The 24,559-nt window shown below is 34.7% G+C and overlaps 2 protein-coding genes across 6 annotated transcripts; both read left to right on the forward strand.

Moving 5' to 3' along the window:
- Positions 1 to 1,455: 1,455 nt before the first annotated feature.
- On the forward strand, positions 1,456 to 14,887 carry LOC146148146 (uncharacterized). 5 transcript variants are annotated; one of them, XM_083386942.1, is made up of 12 exons: positions 1,456 to 1,858; positions 3,847 to 3,978; positions 4,985 to 5,158; positions 5,296 to 5,427; positions 5,951 to 6,166; positions 8,327 to 8,464; positions 8,974 to 9,274; positions 9,329 to 9,609; positions 11,066 to 11,233; positions 11,719 to 11,820; positions 13,688 to 13,796; positions 14,565 to 14,887. In XM_083386942.1, coding segments are annotated over exons 1-12 (2,133 nt in total). In that variant the 5' UTR covers positions 1,456 to 1,479; the 3' UTR covers positions 14,566 to 14,887. The 5 variants fall into 5 exon arrangements, with proteins under 5 accessions (XP_083243068.1, XP_083243070.1, XP_083243066.1 ...); XM_083386944.1 differs by having other exon boundaries at positions 8,974 to 9,079; XM_083386940.1 differs by having other exon boundaries at positions 8,974 to 9,609.
- Positions 14,888 to 20,793: 5,906 nt separating this feature from the next.
- On the forward strand, positions 20,794 to 23,727 carry LOC146148147 (lysine-specific demethylase 8-like). The gene is made up of 8 exons (XM_083387429.1): positions 20,794 to 21,092; positions 21,737 to 21,868; positions 22,103 to 22,181; positions 22,302 to 22,441; positions 22,597 to 22,682; positions 22,749 to 22,914; positions 23,103 to 23,269; positions 23,502 to 23,727. Exons 1-8 carry the CDS (start codon positions 20,865 to 20,867, stop codon positions 23,551 to 23,553), a joined length of 1,050 nt encoding a protein of 349 aa, XP_083243555.1. The 5' UTR covers positions 20,794 to 20,864; the 3' UTR covers positions 23,554 to 23,727.
- The last annotated feature ends 832 nt before the right edge of the window (positions 23,728 to 24,559 follow it).

Below are 24,559 nucleotides of genomic sequence, written 5' to 3' on the forward strand. Positions count from 1 at the left end.
ATAATTTTTTGGGACCGCGAAGCACCTAATAAAAATTTATCACGACGCTCCTAAAGAAGAATATTTTTTGTGCAATAAAATTTTCAGGCAACATACTTTTCCAAACCAAGCTTAACAAACACGATAATAACAACGAGGCTATACATCGATGTAGTAAATAGGCCTAATTGCGGGTAAAAACGAAGGATCGCCAAACTCAGTCTCGACCTTAACGCGGATAGTGACCTTACGCTAACGCAGGGGTTCTTAAACTTTTTTTACCGCGGACCCCTAAAATTGTTTTTGGTCTCGCGTGAACCACAATAGGCAAAAATTTTTCAAATTGACGTCATGAATTTACGACACAATACAAATAGACTTCATAAGTCTCTGATTTCGGTCCAAAAATGCGAAAGGGTAGCGGAGTTTAATGCCTTCTGTGCAATACCGCTTTATTTTTAAATAAACTGTTGTTTTTGATAAATTGATTACTTCTTAAATATACACTAATATTTCAATTAGGCCTTCATTGAACCCTTAAAACTAAATGACGGACCCCCTTATTTTGTGTATATTTTTTTTTAAGGGGACCGTGAGCAAATTAATAAATTGCTAGGGGCCGTTGCGTAATTTTTTAAAAAAGTTTGACAACCACTGATTTAAACAATAACGATGTTTTGATACTGAGCAAAATCCATTACCGAATAAGTTAACTTAATCCTGCTATATGCGAATTTTATTTAAATTTGGCGAATTAAATACAAAGCAAGGGAAACATGATTTAGGAAAATAGGGTTATTTATGCACAATTGATGTCCTTATTAAAAGCTGCGCCAACCATTTGGGCAATTTATACTGTGTAAAATACAGTTTAAGATATTCGCTCGTAATAATTATGAGAAAAAATTCCGGAATAATTTTGTGTTTTTTACTAGAGAACGCGAACAAGATTGCTATTATCAATAAATCATGCTTTACTGCAAAACAGAAACGGGACTTGGTTAAACCATTTATATTAAAATAAATTCCCAGGCAATACACAAGTGATATAGTGAGACTATAGGAATCACAGGAGTGATGTAGCCTATCTTTTCTGCAATGCGGAATGTGTGCCTTGAAGCATTAATCGTAAGCGCTCGGGGCTAATCAGTTCCGCTTCTTAGATGGTATATCCGCAAATTTTCGGTTCCAGGCACCGATTTGCAGTGTCTTGGTACCTCCTCGTGCGATCTCGATTATATGAATATAAGTGACGCACGAAATGGAATCACCGTAGATGGAATCTTTGTGGAAATCTCTCATGTACTTATTTCGGTTGATGCTTTTGTGCTGGTTGTTAGGATGTGCGAAAGGTTTAAAGAATCAACACAGCTTTATCTTAACAGCAGAACAGGCAAACAAATAATATAAGCAATAGAATAGTGCACAGGGTAGAAACAAAACAGTTGATTTTCATTTTTGTTTAAGTATGCCATATTTATATTATTTAAATTTTAGAAAATGTATTTTAATTTTATTGTGATAATTTGTTCGTTCGGGTTGACATTTACTTATGTTGACAGTCAGCCAAATGCTGTTACAGTTACGACTACCCCTGACGGAAATTTGACCCAACGTTTTCTTGGCATTTTTAATAATGCATTCCCAAATGCGAACATCCCATCACCCCTCGGAGGCAACATCTTCAGTCAGTTATCCGGAAACATAAATATGGAAATACTTTTTCCGCTGTTGTTTAACAGTGGATTTAACTTATCAGATTTGTTTTCTTTGGGGTTTCCCGGGGGAAATTCATATTTAGGAGGATTGCCAAATTCTCCTGGATTGTTTCCTTATTTGCAAGGCAACTGTTTTCTCGGAGGATCCCTTCTTCAAACAGGTAAATTATTGCACGATGCAACGAAAAAAATATTAGGAAAAATCCTACAGGACTATAAGGAATATAAACAAAGAAACTAATACGACTTTAAAAAAATGCGCGTTGGGCAAAGATTTAGATTTAGTTGCTTCAATCAGAAATATATACCAAAATAGAAGATATCATGACGATTCGCCCCATAATTTTCAAATGAGTCAAGTGGTCTTGTTGAGGAAATATATTATGAGTTTTTTTTGCTTGAGCTTGCAAAAAATTAAATCAAAAAATAAATTGCGATATAAATAAACACAAATCGCAAAATGAATTTCGGTAAAAGTACACTGCAATTGTAAGTAGGTCAATATGTAACTATAACAAAGCAGGAAAAGATAAGTTAACCATAGAAAATAAATTTGTTTTAGGGTTAAATACTATATTTTCTTTATTTTTAAAAACTTTCTACTGGGCAAAATGTCTTACCCAGGTAAGAAAAATCCACAAAAAAGTCATTTAGTATGTTAGCATTTTGTAAAAATAATGTCATGCCTACCCTAAATTGGAACTATCAGTAGGCTAATGGACATTTCGCCTACTTAGTACTTTGAATACATTGTATTGCGCTTAAATATAAGTATTGTATCTTTTCAATACGAACATAACACCAATAAAGAGTTTAACGGTCCAACTTAAATGACATCATAAAACATATATTACCGATGACATTTATTGCACTTTCTTAAAGGTATATTTATGGTACGTTGTTTGTGATTATCGACTAGGTCCCTTTAAAATCAAAATACACGCATACTTTTTTAAGCTTAGCGCAAACGCTTAGTGCATTCTCCATAATTTTCGGTAAGCCCATTTTTAGTTCCAAAATAACAATGTTCCGATCGGGATTTTCAGTCATTACGGTTTTGAGTTGGAGAGTTGTTGCTTGTTCAACCACATTGCAAAAACGTCATCAAATAGCGCAAACCGCGACAAAATGTATTAATTGAATTAATTTAATGAAAATTTGAACTTTATAGAGAGTCAAGCCGTTAGCTTACTGGCAATGGTGAAAGTAGGCGCCAGCGGCTCGCAACGGCGTCTCCGGAAGAATAATTGTCGGTACGCCGTGGCGTTATGTTATGTTGTTTTCTGTTCACGAGGCTATGACCAAAAATTATATCATGGTTTTACAATGTCACGTTGTGACAGAAATTCTGGATTCGTTCCTGGGACAATTTGGCTTTCCATACGACCAAAATGCAACTTTGTTTGAGTAAGAAAACGTTTTGCTAAACTACACGGATGTTATAATGGTGTGATTGATCTTTGCAGCTTGCTCAAACACTGGTTCCAAACCTTTTTCACGCCATTTTCCAATAAATAATGAAGATTTACCAAATGGCAAAAAGTTTACCTGTCGGTAGCAAAAAGGTTTAAATGAGGGATGTCCAACCCGCGGCCCGCTTGATGTTTACGTGCGGCCCACCACTTATTCTCACTTTTAGTAACAATTGGTTTCACCATAATCAAAACGTGTAGAACTCGCAGTGTTTGATGTAAGCCCAATCTTATATATTTGAAGACTGTAAACAATACTAATGTCGCATTTCAACATCCGTCGAACACTTTTATGCAGCACTATTGCTAAGGCATGGCGATATTTACTTGCATATTTACGCACGAGTTCACTCTCGAAGAGCGGGTGTTTATAAGTTAAGTTGTTTTATGACGTCAATATAGGACGTAACTTATGACGTCACCCATATGACTTAATAGGTTTTGCCGCCTATCGAAATTTTAAAAGTGGCAATGCGGCCCATTCGGCTAAAATGATTTTAAAGGTTTGTGTTTCGTTCGTCAAAGTAAACTCAAAACTAAAAATTCTAAGTAAATATATTGGCTGAAATATAAATGCTTTTTTGTAAATAGATTGTCCAAGATTGCGTTATATACCTGCTACAACACTAGGACTGCCACGTCGAATTTGTTTCGATCTTTACTATATACTATTTCAGAAACGCATACGTGTGACCCGGAGTGTGTCTTTCCAAAGAAGTGTCGGCCAAATACCAATGGAACTGGTGGCAATGTATGCGGTTGCTGCCATGGTCATTTCGAAATTGGCAATATATGTTTTCCCTTAGGTGGTAAGTATAGAAACTAATTTTAGTCAACCTACATGAACAATTAATAAACTAAATTATTTTAGGCCCTTAAACTATTTTTACTCATACTGTTAATATTTTCTAAGATATATATTATATCACGTTTTTTAAACATCAGTGGTAGGTCTATAGAAGTTGTTTAATATCAAATATTTTTTTATCAAATAGTAGGCCACTATCCTCTGCCGCAGGCCTTTTGTCAAATACAAAAACTCATAATGCCACTTACGAAATGTACGAGGTAACTAGGACAATGTTTAACTATCTATCGAATAAGCTTTACGAGACTCTGCATAAAAGATCGTACAGTCTTTCAAAATACGACTTTATGTAGCCATCATACAGCATTTTTTTTAAATACCAAACGGCCCTAACAACTCATGTAATTTTGCAAATTGCTTTATGCTTAACGCCTAGTTCCAAATCAAAAGGTTTGTTAACCAAAAAACAAAGAAACGGGTGTTTTTAATGGGTACATCACACATAAAAAATTGGGAATCATTGGTTTAGCCGAATTAAAAAAATGTGTACAAGTCAATAGTTAGCCTATAGATATTATTTTCGCGTGTAATTTCTTGAGTTTTCCCTTCCACCCATTTGGTTTCTGACCGAGAATTTTAATCACTACTCTCTTTAGAAGTTTTTGTGAGGTTACGTAATTTTGCCGTTGCTATCTAATCCTTGTATCCATTCAAAGTCTAAAAAATCAGTGGTTCCCAACCGGGGGCCGTTATTAAAGCTTAAGGATGCCGAGAGATATTTCGAAGTCTTTAAAATTCGAAGTTTTGCTCTTTTGGTAGGCCTAAGCCTTTTGTTACAACTTTATGAATGCGATTGAATGACAATAAATCAAATGACTTTTCCCTACATGTGTAAAGTTGATTTTATTGTTTCAGATTCGGTAAAATACATTACACCAAGCCACTTTGACTAAAATTCTTCTGGGTGGTGACGTCATATAAGGTTAAAACCTTATATTTTTGCGCAGGTGGTGGACTAGGTGGAGGGCTAGGTGGTGGACTAGGTGGTGGGTTAATTGGTGGACCATTCGGTGGATATAATGGCTGTGGCAAATGTGGCTATGACGCGATATGCATTCATGGTAGATGTCAGTGCCATTCTGGTTTCGGTGGTAACCCCTATTCATTGTGTTATCCTAAAGGTTAGTGAACGTTTGCTGTTACCGAATGTATTTAAAATAATTTAAATTTTACTGTTTGCTTCTTGTAACGGTTAAACGAGAACGTAGAAACCTAATATAAATGTAATCACAACTAAGATTTTCTATTAATTTGTCAGGTGCCGGACATAATCAATGCGGACCATGTAGTCGACATGCTTCTTGTCAATTCTCTTCAACTTACAGACATTACAGAACTTGCCAATGTAATCCTGGATACCAAGGAGATGGCAACACGTGTTATTCTACAGGTGCACTGTTATGCGATGGACTTCTAAGGACGATAAAACATATATAAAACTAAATATGAGTAGGCATGCTACTCTCTGGGTTTAAGAAACAATTTTCAAATTGTCACCAAAAAATGAGTCATAACATTTTTCTAAATCAACAAATGCAATGTTTCGGGCAATTTGCGAGAATCTACTAAGGCGCTAAACTTCTACGATGTTTTGTGGCTGCTATTTAACTGTTTGGGTAAAGAGCTCAAAATTTGTTTCCATAATATTCTTGGTATATCATTAGCCTACTGTATTTGTCTCGCGTTGGGTGAACAATTTGCTTTCTTGAATGTGTTTCGACTCATTTCAGTTGCACAATTGCGCAAAGGTCGCCAAGAACCGCAACTTTATTAGGGTTACATGTTTCATGACGTAAATTTGTGACATCATCTCTAAAATCTTAACTACCCCGCTAAAAAATCCGAAGATCTATAAAAGATGCGTTGTCTACATGCTCTGTCTGAAAGGTTGTTAATTTACATTTTATTTTCAGGCACCAACCACTACAACAATCCTAACAACTACAACAACCCAAACTACAACCCTAACAACTACAATAACCCCAACGGTTGCAACAACTACAACAATCTCAATAACCACAACAATTACAACAACAATAACTACCTTCAATGTACAGGGGGGCGTATATGCATTCTAAACAAATGTACTTGCCCTCAACCAGATTGGAATGGTGCAAAATGCATTTACGGTAAACGTTAAGCTTTGTGTTATATAGTTGTATAAATTACCTTTATTATGTCTAAAACATACTTAAGTCGGACTTAAGCTATTTGCAAAACAATTTAAGTTTAAATCTAGTCGTTTTCGGCAAATAGTAAGTTAAGTTCCATACGTCATTACTATTGTGGTTCTCATGTCGAAGTCAAATCATTTACAATTTACATCTAATAGACTAATTGTTAAATGTTGCAAAAAAAACAATTGAAAGTTAGCCACTGAATATTTAATTCTATACCAACAAAAATAAAAATCAGTTGTCTTTGATTGGCAAGTGGGATATTCAGGGTTGTATTTTATTTTTCGTAATATAAAACCACTGAGAATATTTTATATTACTTGTTCCGTTTCGTTGTAAAATAAAAATACAAATATATGCTCGGACAAATCGAGCGTTTCGACAAAGAACATGCAAAAAACTAAAGTTTAAAGTTTTTGTTTCGATCGATGAAGCTTTGTTAGACTTTAGTAAACTTATTCAAATCTGGACAATTTTTCAAATCTATTACGAAAAAGTAAACGCAATGCGGAAAAGGGTTTTTAAGTTCAACGTAAAAAAACCTTTTAGAAAACAGTCTAATCCATTGGTTCTCAACCTTTTATTCTATGTGGCCCCCTTTGGTAGGCTCTCAGCCCTCGTGGCCCCCTGCTTATAAAAAATACATAGTATTGTATTTATTGTTTTACTTCTCGGCGTTAGTAACAAAATCAGCCATTAAACGAAGTCCAACAAATTAATAACTTTATAAATAACTGCCAATTAATTAGTGTGCATAACTACACGAAAAAATAAACAAGAACATAAAACATAATAGAAACACCAGGTTGTTGCCAAAACTTATTTTTTGCCCATAGGGAGTGCTATGAAAACAATGTTGGGTTTTGGTTATACTTCATTACAAATGTAATATGTTAATTAGGCAGTTAAATAACATGCTGCAAAGAATACAAAGTAATTACTACCAAAGTTGACCTTGAGTAACCCTGTAGCTAACTTTGCGCATTTTACGATGGAATGTTTGTTTGTAACTTAAAGCCCTTTAAGAAAATTTATGTACGGTACCTGGCATTTTGGCATTTGAAGCAGCACAGTAATTGTTCCGCCACAGCGATAGGCCGCGTTAATACAAACTTTTCGCGACAAAACGAACAAATTATATCGGTTCCAATTACCCAACATAAACGGTAGAATTAGGTTACCTAGCTAGAGAGTTATGCCCGTGCCCCTGGGGGGCTGAGGGTCACGGTTGAGAAAACCTGGTCTAATCAGTGGTCTAAAACTCTAAATCTCCGCAACCGGTGTGCTGCGAGACCATGCTTTTTGGGTGTGTTGCGACGTGCCGGAGGTGGTACTTTTTAATAAAATCAGCCGTACTACCGCGAAAAAATATATAACTTTTTTTATCTTCTAAAACCAGAAATCAATATAACCTATGTTATTTCCTATCACAATAAAATAAAAATAGTTTATTTCAACTAACTCAACTACCAGGAATATAAACATACGACAATTGTTTTCAAAGTCTTCACCAAAGTGAAAAGGAAGATTTACCATACGCTTGAAAGTAAATATTCAGTAGAAAAAGAGTGGCCCAAATATATGATAAAAGATTCATTCTTTTATTTTTATTTGGGACAATCTTTTTCTACTGAAGATTATGAACAGATCCGTGTTCAGTGTTCCATTGTAAATATGTTATTGCCATTTTGCGATGGTAAAACAATTAGTCTTGGCAGTTGTTTCAAAAAATAAATTAAGCAAAAAATACAAAGCAAATGTCAGAAATCATTTTTCGAATCCTATCAAAGGCCCTCTGTTCTCTAATCATCTATTGCAAAGGAGTGCAATTCTCAGGACTTCGACCTGCTTCAGAAATTTTAGAAAGTCTTTAAAACCGCAAAATCAGAAAATAAAGTATTGTAATACGTAAACTGTTTTGAGCTTTGGCGCGTTTCATTACAAATCCTTTTTTTCTTGGCTGCCTAGGAAATTTGTTGAATATGTAAAACTAGTAACAAAAAATACATTAGTTTAAAGATTTTCATTTTAGTAAATAAATTGCAGAGATAACCAAGGAGCGTTGTCGACATGCTTTATCTGGAATGTTATTATCTCATGTTTTATTTCCAGGCAACAACTACAACAGCAACCACCACAACAACATTTTTTGTAGTGCGATATTTCCATGTACAGGGGAACGTGTATGCGATCACAACAAATGTGTTTGCCCCAAATTATACTGGAATGGTCGTGCATGCATTCAATACGGTAAACTTTAAGCCCTGTTTATATCGTTGTATGGAAGGCAATGTTGCAGGCAAAGAAATACCTTTTTTTAAATTACGAGTCAAATTAGCTAGGTCACATTATCTATAAACAACTTAAATTATAGTCAATGCATTATCGCAATTTTCTTCAAACAAATTGTAAACTGTTTAAATTACTACTGTCATCCAATTTTGACCAGTATTTCGCAACACATTACAAAAAACCTAAAACGAATCTTGTAAAAATGATTTAAAACAACAATATAGTCAATTACTTCGATTACTATTAACGGATTGGTAACCTTTTGTGTTCACACTTTTCGTCCGTAAACAAATTTTATGTCCAAAGAGTAAAACTAATTTGAGTTTGTGTTATTGAGTTATTTATCTATTAGGCTTACCGTAAATAACATCGGTTCTTTAACGAATTTTGTTATTTATACAAAAATACCAAGATATATTTACAAAAATCTTTGGCTAAAATGTTGTTTGTTTATGTTTTATTTTCAGGTAACAATAACTTCAACCCCTACAACAACCCCAACAACAACCCTAACTACCCTAACAACAACTACAACAACCCTAATAACTACAACAACCCTAACAACTACAACAGCAACCCCAACAACTACAACAACCCAAACAACTACAACAGCAACCCCAACAACTACAACAACCCAAACAACTACAACAGCAACCCCAACAACTACAACAACCCAAACAACCACAACAGCAATCCCAACAACTACAACAACCCTAACAGCTACAACAGCAACCCCAACAACTACAACAACCCTAACAACTACAACAGCAACCCCAACAACCCCAACAACCCCAACAACCCCAACAACCCCAACAACCCCAACAACCCCAACAACCCCAACAACCCCAATAACCCTAACTACCCTAACAACCCTAACAACCCTAACAATCACAATAACCCCAATAACAACAACTACCTCAACCCTAATACCCAAAACAATTACAACAACCCCAACAGCAACAACAACTACAACAGCAACCCCAACAATAACAACCTTTGTAACCCGATCCATTGCACAGGAGAGCGTGAATGCATTAACAACCTATGTACTTGCCGGCAAGGAAACTGGAATGGCTTTAATTGCGGTCATAACGGTCATAACGGTAAGACTTTATAGGCCTAGGATCGACAACATGCGGCCCGTGTGAATGGTCGGTACGCCAATGTAAATTATTCGACCCGTCGTCAATTTTCTGGGCATAAGCGTAGTAAGATGAACCTAGTACACCGAAAGCCATCGCAGACTCATCGAATCTGTCGATCAATGATGTAAGCAGGTCTTGGCTAGAAAATAACTAGCCTGCAGTAAGGTTCAAACTTAAGACCCTTCATACAAGGACCTTCGCTCTACCAACTGAGCTACACAGGTTTAATAAATTCTGCTAGTACAAAGCAATGTTTTTTTTAAGGTGTTTTAAATTTCTCCAGCGGTTTCCTAAAAAATAATAAATAATTCGTTTAAGCAAATATGGCTATTTTTTGGTATTTAAATGAAACACTTGCGGTCTCTTAAAATTACTTAGCGGTCACCCAAACCAAAGAGTACAATCAACTTTAGATCAAAGTGAATCTACAGTACTATATCAATATTGATTAACCTCATAATTTTTTGTGGGCGCTTTGCGTGAATCAGATTCGAGTTTCTGTTATGTTTGCATTTTGTGGAAACCTTTAAGTCTACTTCTGTAAACATTTTTTTGTAGGCTATTTGCTCATTTTTTAAAATTTATTTGTTACCTTTCCTAAATTAAACATTTGTCAATTTTTTCACGCTTCACGCATTTTGTCATCTACTTCTTGGATAACTGTTTAAAAGCACACGCTTAACAAAAAAATTGTTAGTGGAAGACCATTACGGCCCGTCGAGACACTACGTATTTTCGTTTTAGCCGACAACTGGATGGGTATTGTAGACCTCTGCATTAGGCAATATTAGCATTTTGTTATATAAATATATAAACTTTTGTTGTAAACCAGAGGTTCTCAAACTGTGCGTCTCCTTCTTCTAAACTTTTTACGCCCCCTAGGGGTGGCGCGCCCCCCAGTTTAAGAACCCTGATCTGGTGCGTCGCAAGACCATGTGCTTTGGCACACGTTTGTTAAACTTAACGTGTATCTCAATGCTTAGGTGCATATTACCTTAACAATACTAATATCTCGTCAGTATTAGTTCAATGCGGAATCAATTAACTGAAAACTTGTATACAAAATGCATATACTTATTAACGGGGAACAGCACTTTACAGCTCCGTTTTATTCGGACACCAAATTGCCAAGCGAGCTTTAGTAATATGGGATGCTGAAAAAATAATTGAAACCAAATGTATGCCAGAACATAATAAACACAAGGCCTTTGGCAACAGAGCTCTAATATAAATAATATTTGAATTGATAGCAAAATCCTACAAAAAATTCAGATGTGACTATCAATACGCTAATGTCACATTTTTTTTCATTTTGCTCTATTCCAAATATATCCGAATCAGGCATGTAAGACACAAATAGACGATCATTGCACATGTTTAAATTAATTTGTTGGTTTTGTATTATATTTTTTAGCAAATCAACAACAGCAACAACCACAACAACAAATCAGTAACAACCACAATAGCAATAACCTCCAATGCAATCATGTGTGTACCCATGGTCGTGTATGTACGGCAAGTGGTTGTAAATGTCAAAATGGATATTGGCATGAACAAAAACACGCCTGTGTAAACCACAATGGTAAGCCAAAACAATAAAAGAAAACAGTATCTGGGCAAGATATCATTTCCACTAACGGTATTTATAAAACCAATCCAACGCTTGCAAATCCAAAGGTATGACCTTCATTATTCGATTCGCGGCAATTGCAGCTCGGCAAGCAAACACTACTTCGCCTGAATTAAAAAAAACAATTATGGGTTAAGTTTAAAGCATGGCAACAAAATACGCACATAGCTGTACAAATATTCGAGTTGTTATTCTGGACGTTCCTAAAACTAATCAAAGATCGTTACATTTTGAAAAACATTGTTTGTCACAGAGAAGGTCATGGTAAATCCGAATCAAACATTATAATATAAAGTGTAATTGTTTTTTTTAGGATTAGGAGACAGTCGAATTGCTTAAGGGTGTAATTTACCATTAACTTATTAAAATATAAGAAAATTAAAACTGTTAATTTGTGGCGATAAGAAAAAATGCTTACAACATCGCTTATTTTTCAGCTAACCATTGCTATCCGAGCTGTAACCCACCTCAAGTGTGCAAAAATAATATTTGTGTCACAAATTCCATAGTTCCGAAACCTGCGATTTCAAATCCAACCTGTAAGTCTTATGGTTTTTTTTATTTAAAGAGATAAAGTGTTTACAACTTTTGGTAAAACTCAACACATTAAAACAAAAACAGATGTTGAGTGTCCTAGTAGACTATTCTTCTTTTTTTAAAACATTAAATATGCAATAAGAAGTATTTCAGTCTTTTCCTTAGATAAGTTAAATCGCCAAATCCGCAGAAATATCTATTTATGGATTTGAAGTAGAAGTACTTGTTGGGCAAAAGCAAACGGTTTATGTATTTAGCAACATATGATTCAGGGACTCGGCGATTTACTTTTTTTTAAACGTTTTACTCTTTATGTGTAAATTTAGTATCATAAGGCAAATATTAATCGCACTAATAGTAACAGCTCTTGGACTCAAACTTGAAGACCAAAATTTGAATAACACAAGTATCGGAATAATACACAATTTTTAATAATACCAAATTAGAACCAATAATAATAATAGTAGTCGAAATTAGGTCTAAATCCGAATAAGACGTAAACCCGTCGAAATAAAACTTTAAGGGCCAGAGTAAGATCTAAACAGCCTATTACCCAACAAAAAGTCCTAGCCCAAACATCATCACTAACCAAACTGATAACTTAAACCCGAAACACAATTCTAAACCCACCCATTTTTCACCGTTAACCCCAAACAAGCGCTGACATTCCGTTGCCAAAACAGCGACGCCCAAGCATCAATCCCACAATAGCCGATGCAAAAACGGCGACTACAAATCGCCACGTACCATTTCTCTTCGATGTTAGATGTTACCAGACAATTAAAAAACCCGGCGTTGCCTAGGTTCAAGAGATATTTACCAGTTTCAATCTTCTAGCAAGTATGGGAACAAGCCGTTCATGAAAAATGGTAAAAGACATCCAGTGATACAGTTCAATTTTTTGGAAAATGCCGACCTTTCCCACACTGGGCATGCATATTTTGTAGCAGAATAGTACAGGCTCATGTCTGCCGATTAAGTAGCCAGGATTTGGGGCACAAGTTGGAGTTTCACTGTTTAACTAGATTGTTATATTTTAAATTCACTTTGCTTTTAGCTCTTCGATGTGATTTCTATAAGTTCAAAATCAATAAAGTTTGAAACCCAAAAGTATACCAGCTTGGTTCCGTCTCATAAGATGTTAAGCATGCTTAGCACTACGCTCCGTAGGTGAAAGGCACATACTTGGGTTTTTGCCCAGTTTGTTCAGAGGTTGTTGTCTCGACTGTATGTCTCGAGAGCTCGTCAGACGTGTAGCTGCTGAGAACTTCCTCGATGCTACCAAAATCCTTTCTCGATGCTACCAAAATCTTCGTATTGTGTGGTAACACACAAATCGCATTTACAGATAAATATTTTTATTAAAGGGAAATGCGACTGCACGGTCGCCTGTGGGCTAAGACTCTACCTTGTTGATGACCATTATTTGGTCTTCGCCACTGCTTGCCACAGAATTCGACTTAAAAGCCTTGGTTGCTTAAAATATTTTGTGTCATCTCAGTAATTAAGGCACTGATCTTTAGTTATTCTGAAACGTTTTTGCTGGAGCAGTCGATACTTTATGGTATGCTGCTGACAGATCCACTAGGGAAGCACCAGTAATGAGAACTTTTTTTTAAAGAAATATGTTGGATCCGATTTAAAAACTGTCCTATAAAGTCTTAACTGGGGGAATTGCGCTTAAACTAAGGCAAATTGGTTATGTAGCTGAAAAATAGGCACGTTTCTTATAAATAGGCGCACTATAGTATTTTGTAAGACACTGTAGTGAAATTAGTACAAATATTACAAACAAGCACGGAATGGTAACCTTTATAACAGGCTTAGTACCAAGATAAAATAATTTGATGTATAATATTGTGTTTTTAGCAAACATTTGCAACCCATCATGTCACGAAGGTCAAACATGCCAAAATGGTGTGTGCACTTGCACAAATGGAATTTTGGTTGGAACGAACTGTATTCATATTTTGGGATGGTAAGCTTGTGTTTTTTTTTTGTTTAGGGTATTCTTCGTTGAATTCAGGTATATTATTTAATTTTCAAATTCAGTTATGTACATACCTTTACCTTTGTGTCTTATGTGTATGCCAGTAGGCTATACATTCCAGATGAATCGGCATTTAGTCCAGCAATCCAACATTTGTTAAAAGTCAGTACTCGCATTGTCTATACCTGCACTTTACTAGCATTTGGAGACGGGGATGCAAGCGTTTTTTGCACAGTGTGAATAAAAATTTGCACTCGAAAATGTGCAAATAAAAGTGCACCAATTTTTCAGAATGTGCGCACATTTTTAAATGAAAACGCATTTTGAAATAGGTAATAAGGGTACTTTTTTTAAGGGGTACATTTTTTTCACTAACTCTACTTCTTTACTTCTTGTTCTTTAAATCTTTGTTTTCTAATCTTCTACTCTTAATCTTCTCGTCTTCCTCTTATCTTCTCTACTTAATTAGCTAACCTTCTACACTTACTACTCTCCACTAAGTCTTCTTCTTTTACTTTTCGTCGCTAAATCTTCTTCTCTAAGTCTGAATGCTTTCTCTCGACTTTTCCTTTATCCTCTTTGCCTGAACCATTTTTTTCAATTTTATTTTGACTCTACCTCCTTCTACGACTTTACTAGGATTTTTTTGCACATTCTTGCGCACATTTACAATACAACGCCACGTCCCCTGTTGAGCATTTGGCTGCATATATTGAAATTAAAAAAACACCACCACAAAGTTATTTATTTTTACAGAAAGATTGTACCTGCCATCAAAACGCAGCTTGTTTGGAGCAGTCTATGAAATTCCGATGTGTTAGCTTATCACTCTTGACTGGTGACGGTTACAAACCAATACCTATATGCGAAGAGCGTCCCTTTTTCGTGCCCTCTTGTAGATAAATATATCATTTTTTAGGTTTATTTGTTTTTTAACTGACCGGACTTTTAATTAGGACAATTAAATAAATGTAATTTTTATATTATGTGTTTATTTTCAGGTAATTTAATATATATACATCATGCTTTACATTTACCAGCTAACCATCAAATAAAAAGTGTTGTAGTATTGCTGGTGATATGAAATTGTTTTGTTTTTGTCACAGTAGGCGTAGGCCTACGCCTTAGACACAATTTATATTAAGAATGGATACAATTCTGTCGGACACGGACTCGGGACTCGAGGTGTCGGTTTGTTTGGGTACTCGGGACTCGAGTAAGACCACGTAAAACAACTTGAAACCCGAGTCCGACGTGCGCATGCGCAGTAAAATATTTTGAATCTAATATGGCCGCGAACTGAAAATTGTTAAGGCGAAATGGAATTTTGTTAAGATTTTCTAACCTTGTACTGTGAGTGGATGAATTAAATGGCACCTCATATAAGTAGATTGCTAAATATTCACCGTATTTAGTTACGTAAATTGGCGAAATACAGGCTGTAGACAGTTGGGTACTAAATGTTATTTGTGTAGCTCAGGGATGCGCAATCGTTTCAAATTTAAGCAAACGGATCTAATACGGCTATCCGGATTATATCGCTGGCGAAACAATATAGCACCATAAAACAAGTAATCCAAAAACTGCAGTTTTTGAGCAAACTTGTGCACATGCAATACATGCTATTGAATTTAAGATTCAAGTAGTATTGCAAAGCGGCAAAAAAATTCAAATTAAGAGGGCAGGAATACGAGGCGACACATAAATACACACAAATCTGATGGCATTTATTACGATGTCTTTGACAAGATGCAAAAGTATTTGACTAATCCGAAGTCGAATCGAGAATAAAGAAAACGGATATTTTTTAACTTTAAAGTTGGGAAGGCTTGTTATACAATCATATAGCATACTACAAATACATAAAATATAATCGCCATATTGCAAAGCAGTAATATGAAATTCATACATACTAATCCATTGAAGAACTGTAAAATTAAGAAAAAACTTGAAAAAATGTCACGCAACAACACAAGTCATGAAGATATAGGATTTGTAATTTTCAAAGTGCAGCCTCATAGTAATGATTTTATATGGCTTTTCATCGGTTTACCTTTAAAATAAAAAGGGTAGGGCTACATAAGTTCGTCTCCACAACTGTCACGATTTTGTACACTGCATTCGCTTTTAATTGGCTAAATGTTATGTTTTCAAACCTTGTTCAAAAAGACCAAACAGGAGAAAAATATTCCCTGGAATTCAACTATTAGACAAACTAAGCACACAACTCTACAATAAGCACAAATCTTAGAAATAAGCACATAATAAACCATGCTTAAAAGGAAACCAAGAATTATTCCAAAAGCATTAATAACCAGTGGAACTCAATGATATCCGCAAAGGGCAGTCGAACATCGACGAAACTTTGGAGTTTTTACAAATGGATTTCAGCGCAACAGACAAACGGTATGAAACGTTCGAGCTGAGTTATTGCTGGCGAGTTGTGCGATCGAGAATGAATTTGGCAGGATTTTTACATCTGCATATTTTTGTTTCAAAGTGGTATCATTAAAGCTGAGCTAAGCTAATTCGATTTGTAACTTCCCGGCAACATGTTTAATTTCGACAGCACACAGCGTTGTAAACTGTTAACATTGAGGCTATAGTTTCTTAAAATCTGTCGCACGTCAAACTGTTCGCGATTAACAACAAATCTTTATATTCTAAACTAAAGCATTTGGGTTCAACTTTTTCTATAGACTTTATGAAATGAACTTAATTTCCCTTATCCAACTGCTTAAAAACTAAGAATATATTTTTTGTATAAGGATTTTACATCCCTAGTCATGTGCATGATAATAATTAAGCCAACTCCAAGTAATGTCATTAAAATAAAATATTAAGCATTAATCTATTAAAATCGATAAACTCATCCGAATACGAGCAATTATTCAACTTAACATAAAAAACGTAGCGAACAGAAAGCAATTTTTTTTATGTGCATAAATTGAGATAATATCCCAAGTTAATTTTAAAATATTTAATGAAAACATTTAATTTAGTATTTGAAGCAGCGTAGTTTAATTGCAAGTCTCATTAAACTAATTTGCCTCGACCAATCAACCTCGCTATTACTTCAAGGTATTGTTGTAGTCTGATTACAAATCCATACAGTGTTTGTAGGCTGGTGTTTAGCAAGCCAGCCAGAAGCCGGCGAGCAACACAACCTTTCAGTATTTAACTGGCGACCAACTGGTTATATTGATATAAGCTTTCGCATATATAAGTTGAAAGTTTGCATAAAAGAGGAAAGGCAACACCCAAAAGGGGAAATGATTTATAACCCGGAGCCTTTTTGGCAGCCGGGAACTTTAACAATAACGCGTTCATACAGGTGAAATACTTTTATCTGTTACAGAAATATGTGTCACGATATAACATTTATCATGTGTGAAACAGCCGAATGCTCTGTTCTCAGAATGACAGGGAGTGTTTGGTAAAAGGCGTGAAAAAGTGACAAATCATAAATCGTAACATATTTGATAAATACACAATACAATAAATTCCAAATTATCCACTAATTATTACTTATAACTAGGGCCCGCAAAAGTCAATAAAGTTAAAATTTTTTAAGGACCTCGTCTTACCACGAATCAAAGAATAAAGTTGTTTTCAGCACCGAGGGGCTGTTACTAAGAAGTTTATAGGTCAAAATAAAGTTAAAATTTACAATAAAGTTAAAATTTATTAATAAAATTTTTTGTCAAGTTATGGCTTTTGACAACGTTTTTGTGTATCTTGAGAGTAGTTTTTGTAAACATCGTCGTGGAAGCATTGCAAATCAGGAACTGCGACACAATTAAACCACATTAACCCATAAAAGCAGGCAAAATGGCACAATGCCCACTTGGATCAGCAGTAACTTTAATCGCAAATCATTTTTTTATTGGTTGTTACGTATTTAAATAATTCGTATAAAACACTTCATCTTCTTCATAAACGTTGTCTTTTCGAAGATCAACAGTTTGAATTTTAGGAATAGCTACCTACTGACATTCTATAATACAAAAATGCCTAAGCAAGCTAAATCTATCGCCAAAAAAAGATGCACTTTTATAAACCATAAAACACCTTGACTTTGCGACAAAATATCACGTTTGGGTTCGAAATCGACAAAATATTATGTTTGGGTAACTGGCATCAATTCAAGGAAGAACTGTGGCCTCTACAAACAAGCAATTTCGTTAGGTTAAAATAAAGTTAAAATTTGATAAAAATAAAGTTAATTTATTTTTTTTTAGGTTAAAATAAAAATGGCCCTACTTATAACGCTACAGACACTCCAGCACAAATGGAATTGCCGTCGTGAATGTAACACGGCGGCTGCTTTTCGCAATATACCCGAAAGGTTGCTATTTTTTAACACAATTGACTTTGTTAGAAAGTGCTTCATACGATTTGAGCGAAATGAACATGAACAAGGCAATGAGTCACGAGTTGTAGCCTTTAGCAACACGTTCAACAACAAGATGTTTTCTTCTGTCGATAAGTCAACGAACGACAGGCGTTTTGTTGTTGTCTTCTTGTCTCGTTCAGTCCTTTCGTCATAAATGATGAAAAAAAACATGAAACTGTGAAAACAAAAGAAAGGAGGGGCAGTTATTTGTTCGGAATTAAATTCTATTGATTTTTAACATTGAGCAATATCTCCTTATAAATTTGCATTTTTTTTAATTTGCACAATTCGTTCAATGTAAGTTTTAAAATAACGATGTATCACAAGAAAATACGCTTTGAAGTTGCTGCTTATTCACTATTGCTTTCAACAAAAGGCAGGAAATGGGGTGTTCCTAAAGTTGTGATTTGAAAGCTAATGCTTCACGTGTGGATAAATCATTATGCTTTTTGATACGAGGTATTTAAACTCGTGTGTAAACGCGGCTGGGTGATGAGAGAAAAACAGACAAAAACCCAAAACGTACCAATTGTTTAAAAGAATTCGGAAATTTAACACAAAATTATTTCGTGCGCAACAAAATTAAGTCGTGATTCACAAGTTTAACGCTTTGATTTCAAACTATTGAGCTCCAAGCACAAAAATTAAGCTCTTTTAAAATTTATCAAAAGATCGTGCGATCGACGTTTAAGCTTAGACTTCATAGATATAGACTATACATAATTTGCGAAATGCGATACATAATGGTTTGATAAACAGTCGCATAAAAACAATTTACAGACCTTTCAGTCGATATTTTTACTTATTATATATATATATATATTAAAAGTACAATAGATTTTCACCTGATAAACTAGGCAGAATCGCAGTTATAGTGAAATCCATAATTCCGTTTCGTTTTCCATGATTCCAAACGGTGGTGATGTCTTTATCGGCAACGCTTGTTTATATTTAGTGTTCCGTAATCCAAGCAAATGCTTTGCTGACGATATGGAGCGTCTTTTCACGTATCTTTCGATGAGATTAATTTCTTCTAAAGCTGGCTTCTTGCAAGTTCCAAACATAACAGTTTTTAGGCGGCCGTTTGTAGGTGGTCCATACAGATTTAGGCACACATTTTTTCTTTGAGCTTCGTTTCTTCAGTCTTCTTGGGAAAGTAGTTTGCAGGTGGTTCGTTCCTCACTCGCGGGCATCAATTTGAGGCATGCGCGTTTAATTGCAAGTCTCATTAAACTAATTTGCCTCGGCAATCAACCTCGCTATTGCTTCAATAAGTATTGCTGTTGTCTGATTACAATTCCACACAGTTTGTGTTGGCTATTATGGGCAAACCGGCTAATCCCGGCAAGCTGATCCTGAGAACTGGACATTTTATTTTTGTAAGCAATCCTTTTTATACACAAAACTTAGAAGAGAAATTTTCTGTGCGAGAAAAAGATTATGACGCAGCAATGACACGGCAATTGTTACATTATCTAATAGTAATTTCGTCACACGGGTGTTGGCTTATCGCCTTTCTCTCTCAACTTATCTCCTACAAGGAAGTTAGAATCTGTCCATATTAGTACACGAAAAGCGGCTTCTAACTGTAAACACAATTTCAATCATTGTTTTGAGATGCGGCTAATGTGCCAATTCTCAAAACAGCGATTTTTAAGGTCACACATTTTAGTACAATATAAGGAAGGATATGCGTCACGATATAACATTTATCATGTGTGAAACAGCCGAATGCTTTGTTCTCAGAATGACAGCGAGTGTTTGGTAAAAGGCGTAAAAAAGTGACAAATCATAAAATATTTGATAAATATACAACAGGATGTTTTTGGTAAGGATGCGTTATGACAATTTTGATAATTAGACAAGAAATAATAAAGGGGCGCATGTTTTTGTTATTCGTTAATTACTTAAAACGATTAATTAAACATCTAAAAATGGCCACTGCCACCACATAAGAAAGCATTGAATTGATGTTTGATCATCCTAGCTGATGGTCGTATCAGGACGTCCCCAAGTCGTTTCAAGATCCCATTCCGAGACTTTTTCATTTGATATATTGCAGGTGCTTTTCGAAAATTTAAGATGAAATTTATTTCTAAATAGCGATTAAAAGTTCCCACAAAATTTTATGTTTTATTAATTAGTTGTTGTTTAAAGTTACAATCTTATTCAATGGTACATCCCAGCATAAACGAAACATTCGTCACCATCCATGACCCGGAAAATTGCTTCGTAAAAAAATATTTATTTTGCCGTTAAAATTATAGGATGAGATTTTGTATGATAAATAGCTCTTGGTTTATATTATGCAGTGTAGGTAAATTGACAAAAGGGGTTGTGACCTTTTATTGACATTCTGTCAGTGTCACTAAATCACTGACACCTGTCACCGATTGTGTGACACCCTTTGATTGTTGCATTATAGGCAATTACGTAACAGAAAACACTTAAATTTTAAAACAAAACAACAATAAATACCAACCCGGAATCAGAATTTCATCGAAAGTGTCGACAAATTTTAATTTATCAAAAGACTTTCTTAAATAAAAAGGGGATTCCCCGTAATACTATATTTATAGTTTAGGATCATTGCAATTGCAACAGCGCCTATTTAGAAATTAGCTTCTCACAAATAATAACTGATGGCTCTATAATAACTGATGGCTCTAAGTCACTGTCAACGAAATTTTGAAATCGAAAAGTATGATGCATCTGATTTAAATCTCCAAGATTTTGAAGAGAGATTTTTAAAACCAGGGATACCAGTAATTCTAGAGAAACTTATTGCATCTTTGCCATTGTCAAGATGGACAATTGAATACCTACTAAAACTTGTTGGAAACAATGCAATTACAGTCCGTGGAAAAACCCATTTACAGCAATACAAGGCAAAGCATTCACTTTTAATTTAATATCACAAAAAGAGATATTAATCCCCTAAAATACATTATTTCCCAGTTAAGCTCACATGAAATCTATACCTTAAATTTAAAACTTTATATGAATGTAAAATCCCTAGTTATTTTCTCTCTGTGTCCTTTTCCCGACATGATTTGGTATTTCTTTGAGTTATTCAATTAATTTAAATTAGTACAGTCTTTGTCTATTTTCCGGCGCTGGTCTAGAATCCTACCACAACGAAACACCTTTTGGGTTAGGGTGCGGGTTAGCGTTTGGGTAAAGGTGGGTCAAGTATTATTATTAAATAAAGAATATAATAATACTTGACCCACCCACACCCAAACGCTAACCCGCACCCTAACTCAAATTCTGTGCGTTGATTTTAGAACTGTGGTAGGATTCTAGACCAGCGCCTATTTTCCCCTTTGTTTTTCAAAGTCTCTTTCAAACAAATTGCTTTAATGTTTTTTTATGGTTTACTAGCATCAGTTACATGAAAGTGAAGTAATAATGTATAAAGTTTTAGCTTCTAGAATTGTCTGATTTTAAGTGATTGTCACATATACTTAGTATTGTCAAGTGTAATTTGTAAAATGAAAAATAGTAGCTTTTTATTGTTGCTTTTTTATAGACTGGTGTGGCATACAATGTTCGTCAAACAACATTCATGCAATATGTGGAAGACATAAAAAGGAAAACTCAACGTGGTTTGTCATCATACATGGCAGTTCAAAATATAAAAAAAGTATTTCCTGAGCTGCAAGTAAATATATATATATGTTTTTATTATCAAGTTAAATTTGATTTTCAACACCTTTTTATTACTATTTCTGATTTATTGTTTTTTATTTCTCAGCTAATCTTAATTCATATATATGCAATTATACATACTACTGAAATTCTTAAGTATTATACGTTTGAATGAATAGACATAGTTGTACATCTTAATATTTTCGGTTTCAAGTTATACGATTTCAAAATAAATTTTCTTTTTTAGGAGGAATGTTGTCTTCCAAACTGTATTGGCAAACTTCACAATGGACCATTTTTATGGGTTGGACACAAAGGCCATTATGGTATTTTACTATATTGGAACTAGCACATTTTACGTACATCCTTATAAAAAATGAAATTTAAAAAGTATTTATTTTAAGGTAAATGATAGCATCTAATACTTGCATTTAAATATTTATAAGAATACTGCCATTACGACCCTGATGCAAGCATGTTGATGATGGTTGAAGGTTGCAAGCAAGTGCGCCTTTTTTCATGCAATGACCTTGAAAATCTTTATCCCAACCCTTTAGGATCAAAAGGAAAAACCATACAGTCACAAGTAAGTAAATAGTAAATGTGATTGTGCATTAGGGTACATTTTAAAGTTTATGTATTTCACTATCATATACTTATATTTGTTTAAACTCGCCATTATACATCTCTATTTTTATTAGTAGAAACATGCTATAAAATATGATTGTCTTTTTATACCAGGTTGATTGCGATAATCCAGATTTGAATCGATTTCCTAAGTTTGCTCAAAGTGTGTGCTATCATCAAGTGCTGAAGCCAGGCGACTCGTAATTTTCCAGTTAACACTTTAACCAACAATTTACAATTGTTAACTAGACACCCTTGTTTTCTAGGCTATTTATTCCCGCATTTTGGTGGCACCAGGTTACGTCACTTACGGACTCGGTTTCGGTTAACGCATTTTTCGGTGACAGCGGAAAGGATCAGTATATTACACGCATAACAAAAACGCCTGTATTGCCTGCATTTAAGTACTGGTTACTAAATGTTATTGAACAGGTTAAGTATAGCCGATTTATAACCATAGCGATTTCTATCTATTGATATGTTGCTTGGTGGAGCTAACTCGATTTTTAGGTTAAGTATAGGTTTTATTTTTTCTTAACACATAACTGAAATGTCGTCCTACGGCTTTACCAGAACAAAACTCCTATCAGTAATATGTACTTTATTATTCGCACCCATAGAACCGGCCTTTCGTGTCATTTCAACGTACTCTTGAACGATTGCCGATGTGCGTTGCAAATTTAGTTCTCAAGCACTTCCATGACGTGGCGGAAAACGACGTGATCGAACTTTTGTTGTCAGAAATTCTTGACTATTTGCAAATCGATTCGCTACCTAAATTTAAGGGGTATGTGTAGCTGTTGATTTTTTCTGCTTTTGTAATCTAATTTAATTGTTTAGATTTCATATTTGGCAAAATCTGCCATGTTTTTTTTTTTAAACCAAAACTATTTTGGTTACATAATCATTCCGTTTTACCTCAAAGTGGGTTGTTGCTTATTTTCTGTTGTATTTTACTAGCCTTGCATTATTCAACTATACTAAATAAGTTTACTCAATATACTATGGTTTTCTAACAGTGGAGGAAAGCACCCACCTCCTCTAAAGATACGCGGATTGAGGTGGAGATGATCTCACATAATATCTTGTGTTTTTAATATCGGTGCCTTGCAAACATCACCTGGTTTGCTACTCAGACCGCGTACACTTTTGGGAAAGTTCGTCAAAGAATTCGACTGAAAGTGTTTAATGTACGCGCAAGGTGAAAATTCTGACGCATGTTGGAATAAACTTTTAGTGTAAATGTCGGCGAACTAAATAAATGAATAGTCAACTGTATTCGAAAAACGAAAAGCAATTCATTGTTCGGGCTGCTAAATAGAAATGCGCGACTGTTATATGGTGAAAATGCGATACTGTCTTGAATATTTATTTCAGTAAATGTGTTTCTCCTCAACTCCGTTCTATGTTTTGAACAATGTAAAACAATAAATCGTTTTTAAGAAGATATTTCTTTTAACGAATTGTCTCCTGAAACATTTTTTTATAAATATATTTGTTTGTTATAGAAAAAGTTTTTTTTATATCTTTCTTGTGTTGCCCCAGGCGTGTAGTTAATGCTTGATTTTGCTAAAATTTTAAACTTAAGACACATTTTAGACCGCACGATTCTGTAGCTGTAAAGCAAGTATCTTTATTTTCAGTTGGCAAGTAGTGTATCACATAGCAAATGGCGAAGGCAATTTTTTTTTTCAAGTACATCGATTGTTTAGTAGATTTTTAATCTAATAAAGTGATATTTGTACTCTATTGCAACCAAGCAGTAAAAGAGTATTTTCTTATCCCAGAAGAATTATGCTTAATTTTAGCGGTATGGGTTACAATTCGTTAAAGAGCTTCTGATGTGGACAACACTGGTGAACACATGTTGTGCCAAGATAGTTTTAACGATTTGGGGGTATTTGGATGCCACTGAATCCCAAATTGACCTGGGTTTTACGAATTGGCTCTAATTTTTGACATATTACAATTACATATTTTGCTCCTAAAATTACTTTAACGAGATCTTCCCTGTCTTTTAAAAACATGTCCATACCTTGTTTTTATACTTTTGACCCAATTCTCTGAATATGACAAT

This window comes from Ascidiella aspersa, chromosome 4, assembly GCF_963924565.1.
Source record: "Ascidiella aspersa chromosome 4, kaAscAspe10.2, whole genome shotgun sequence".
In the NCBI taxonomy this organism is placed as follows: domain Eukaryota; kingdom Metazoa; phylum Chordata; class Ascidiacea; order Phlebobranchia; family Ascidiidae; genus Ascidiella; species Ascidiella aspersa.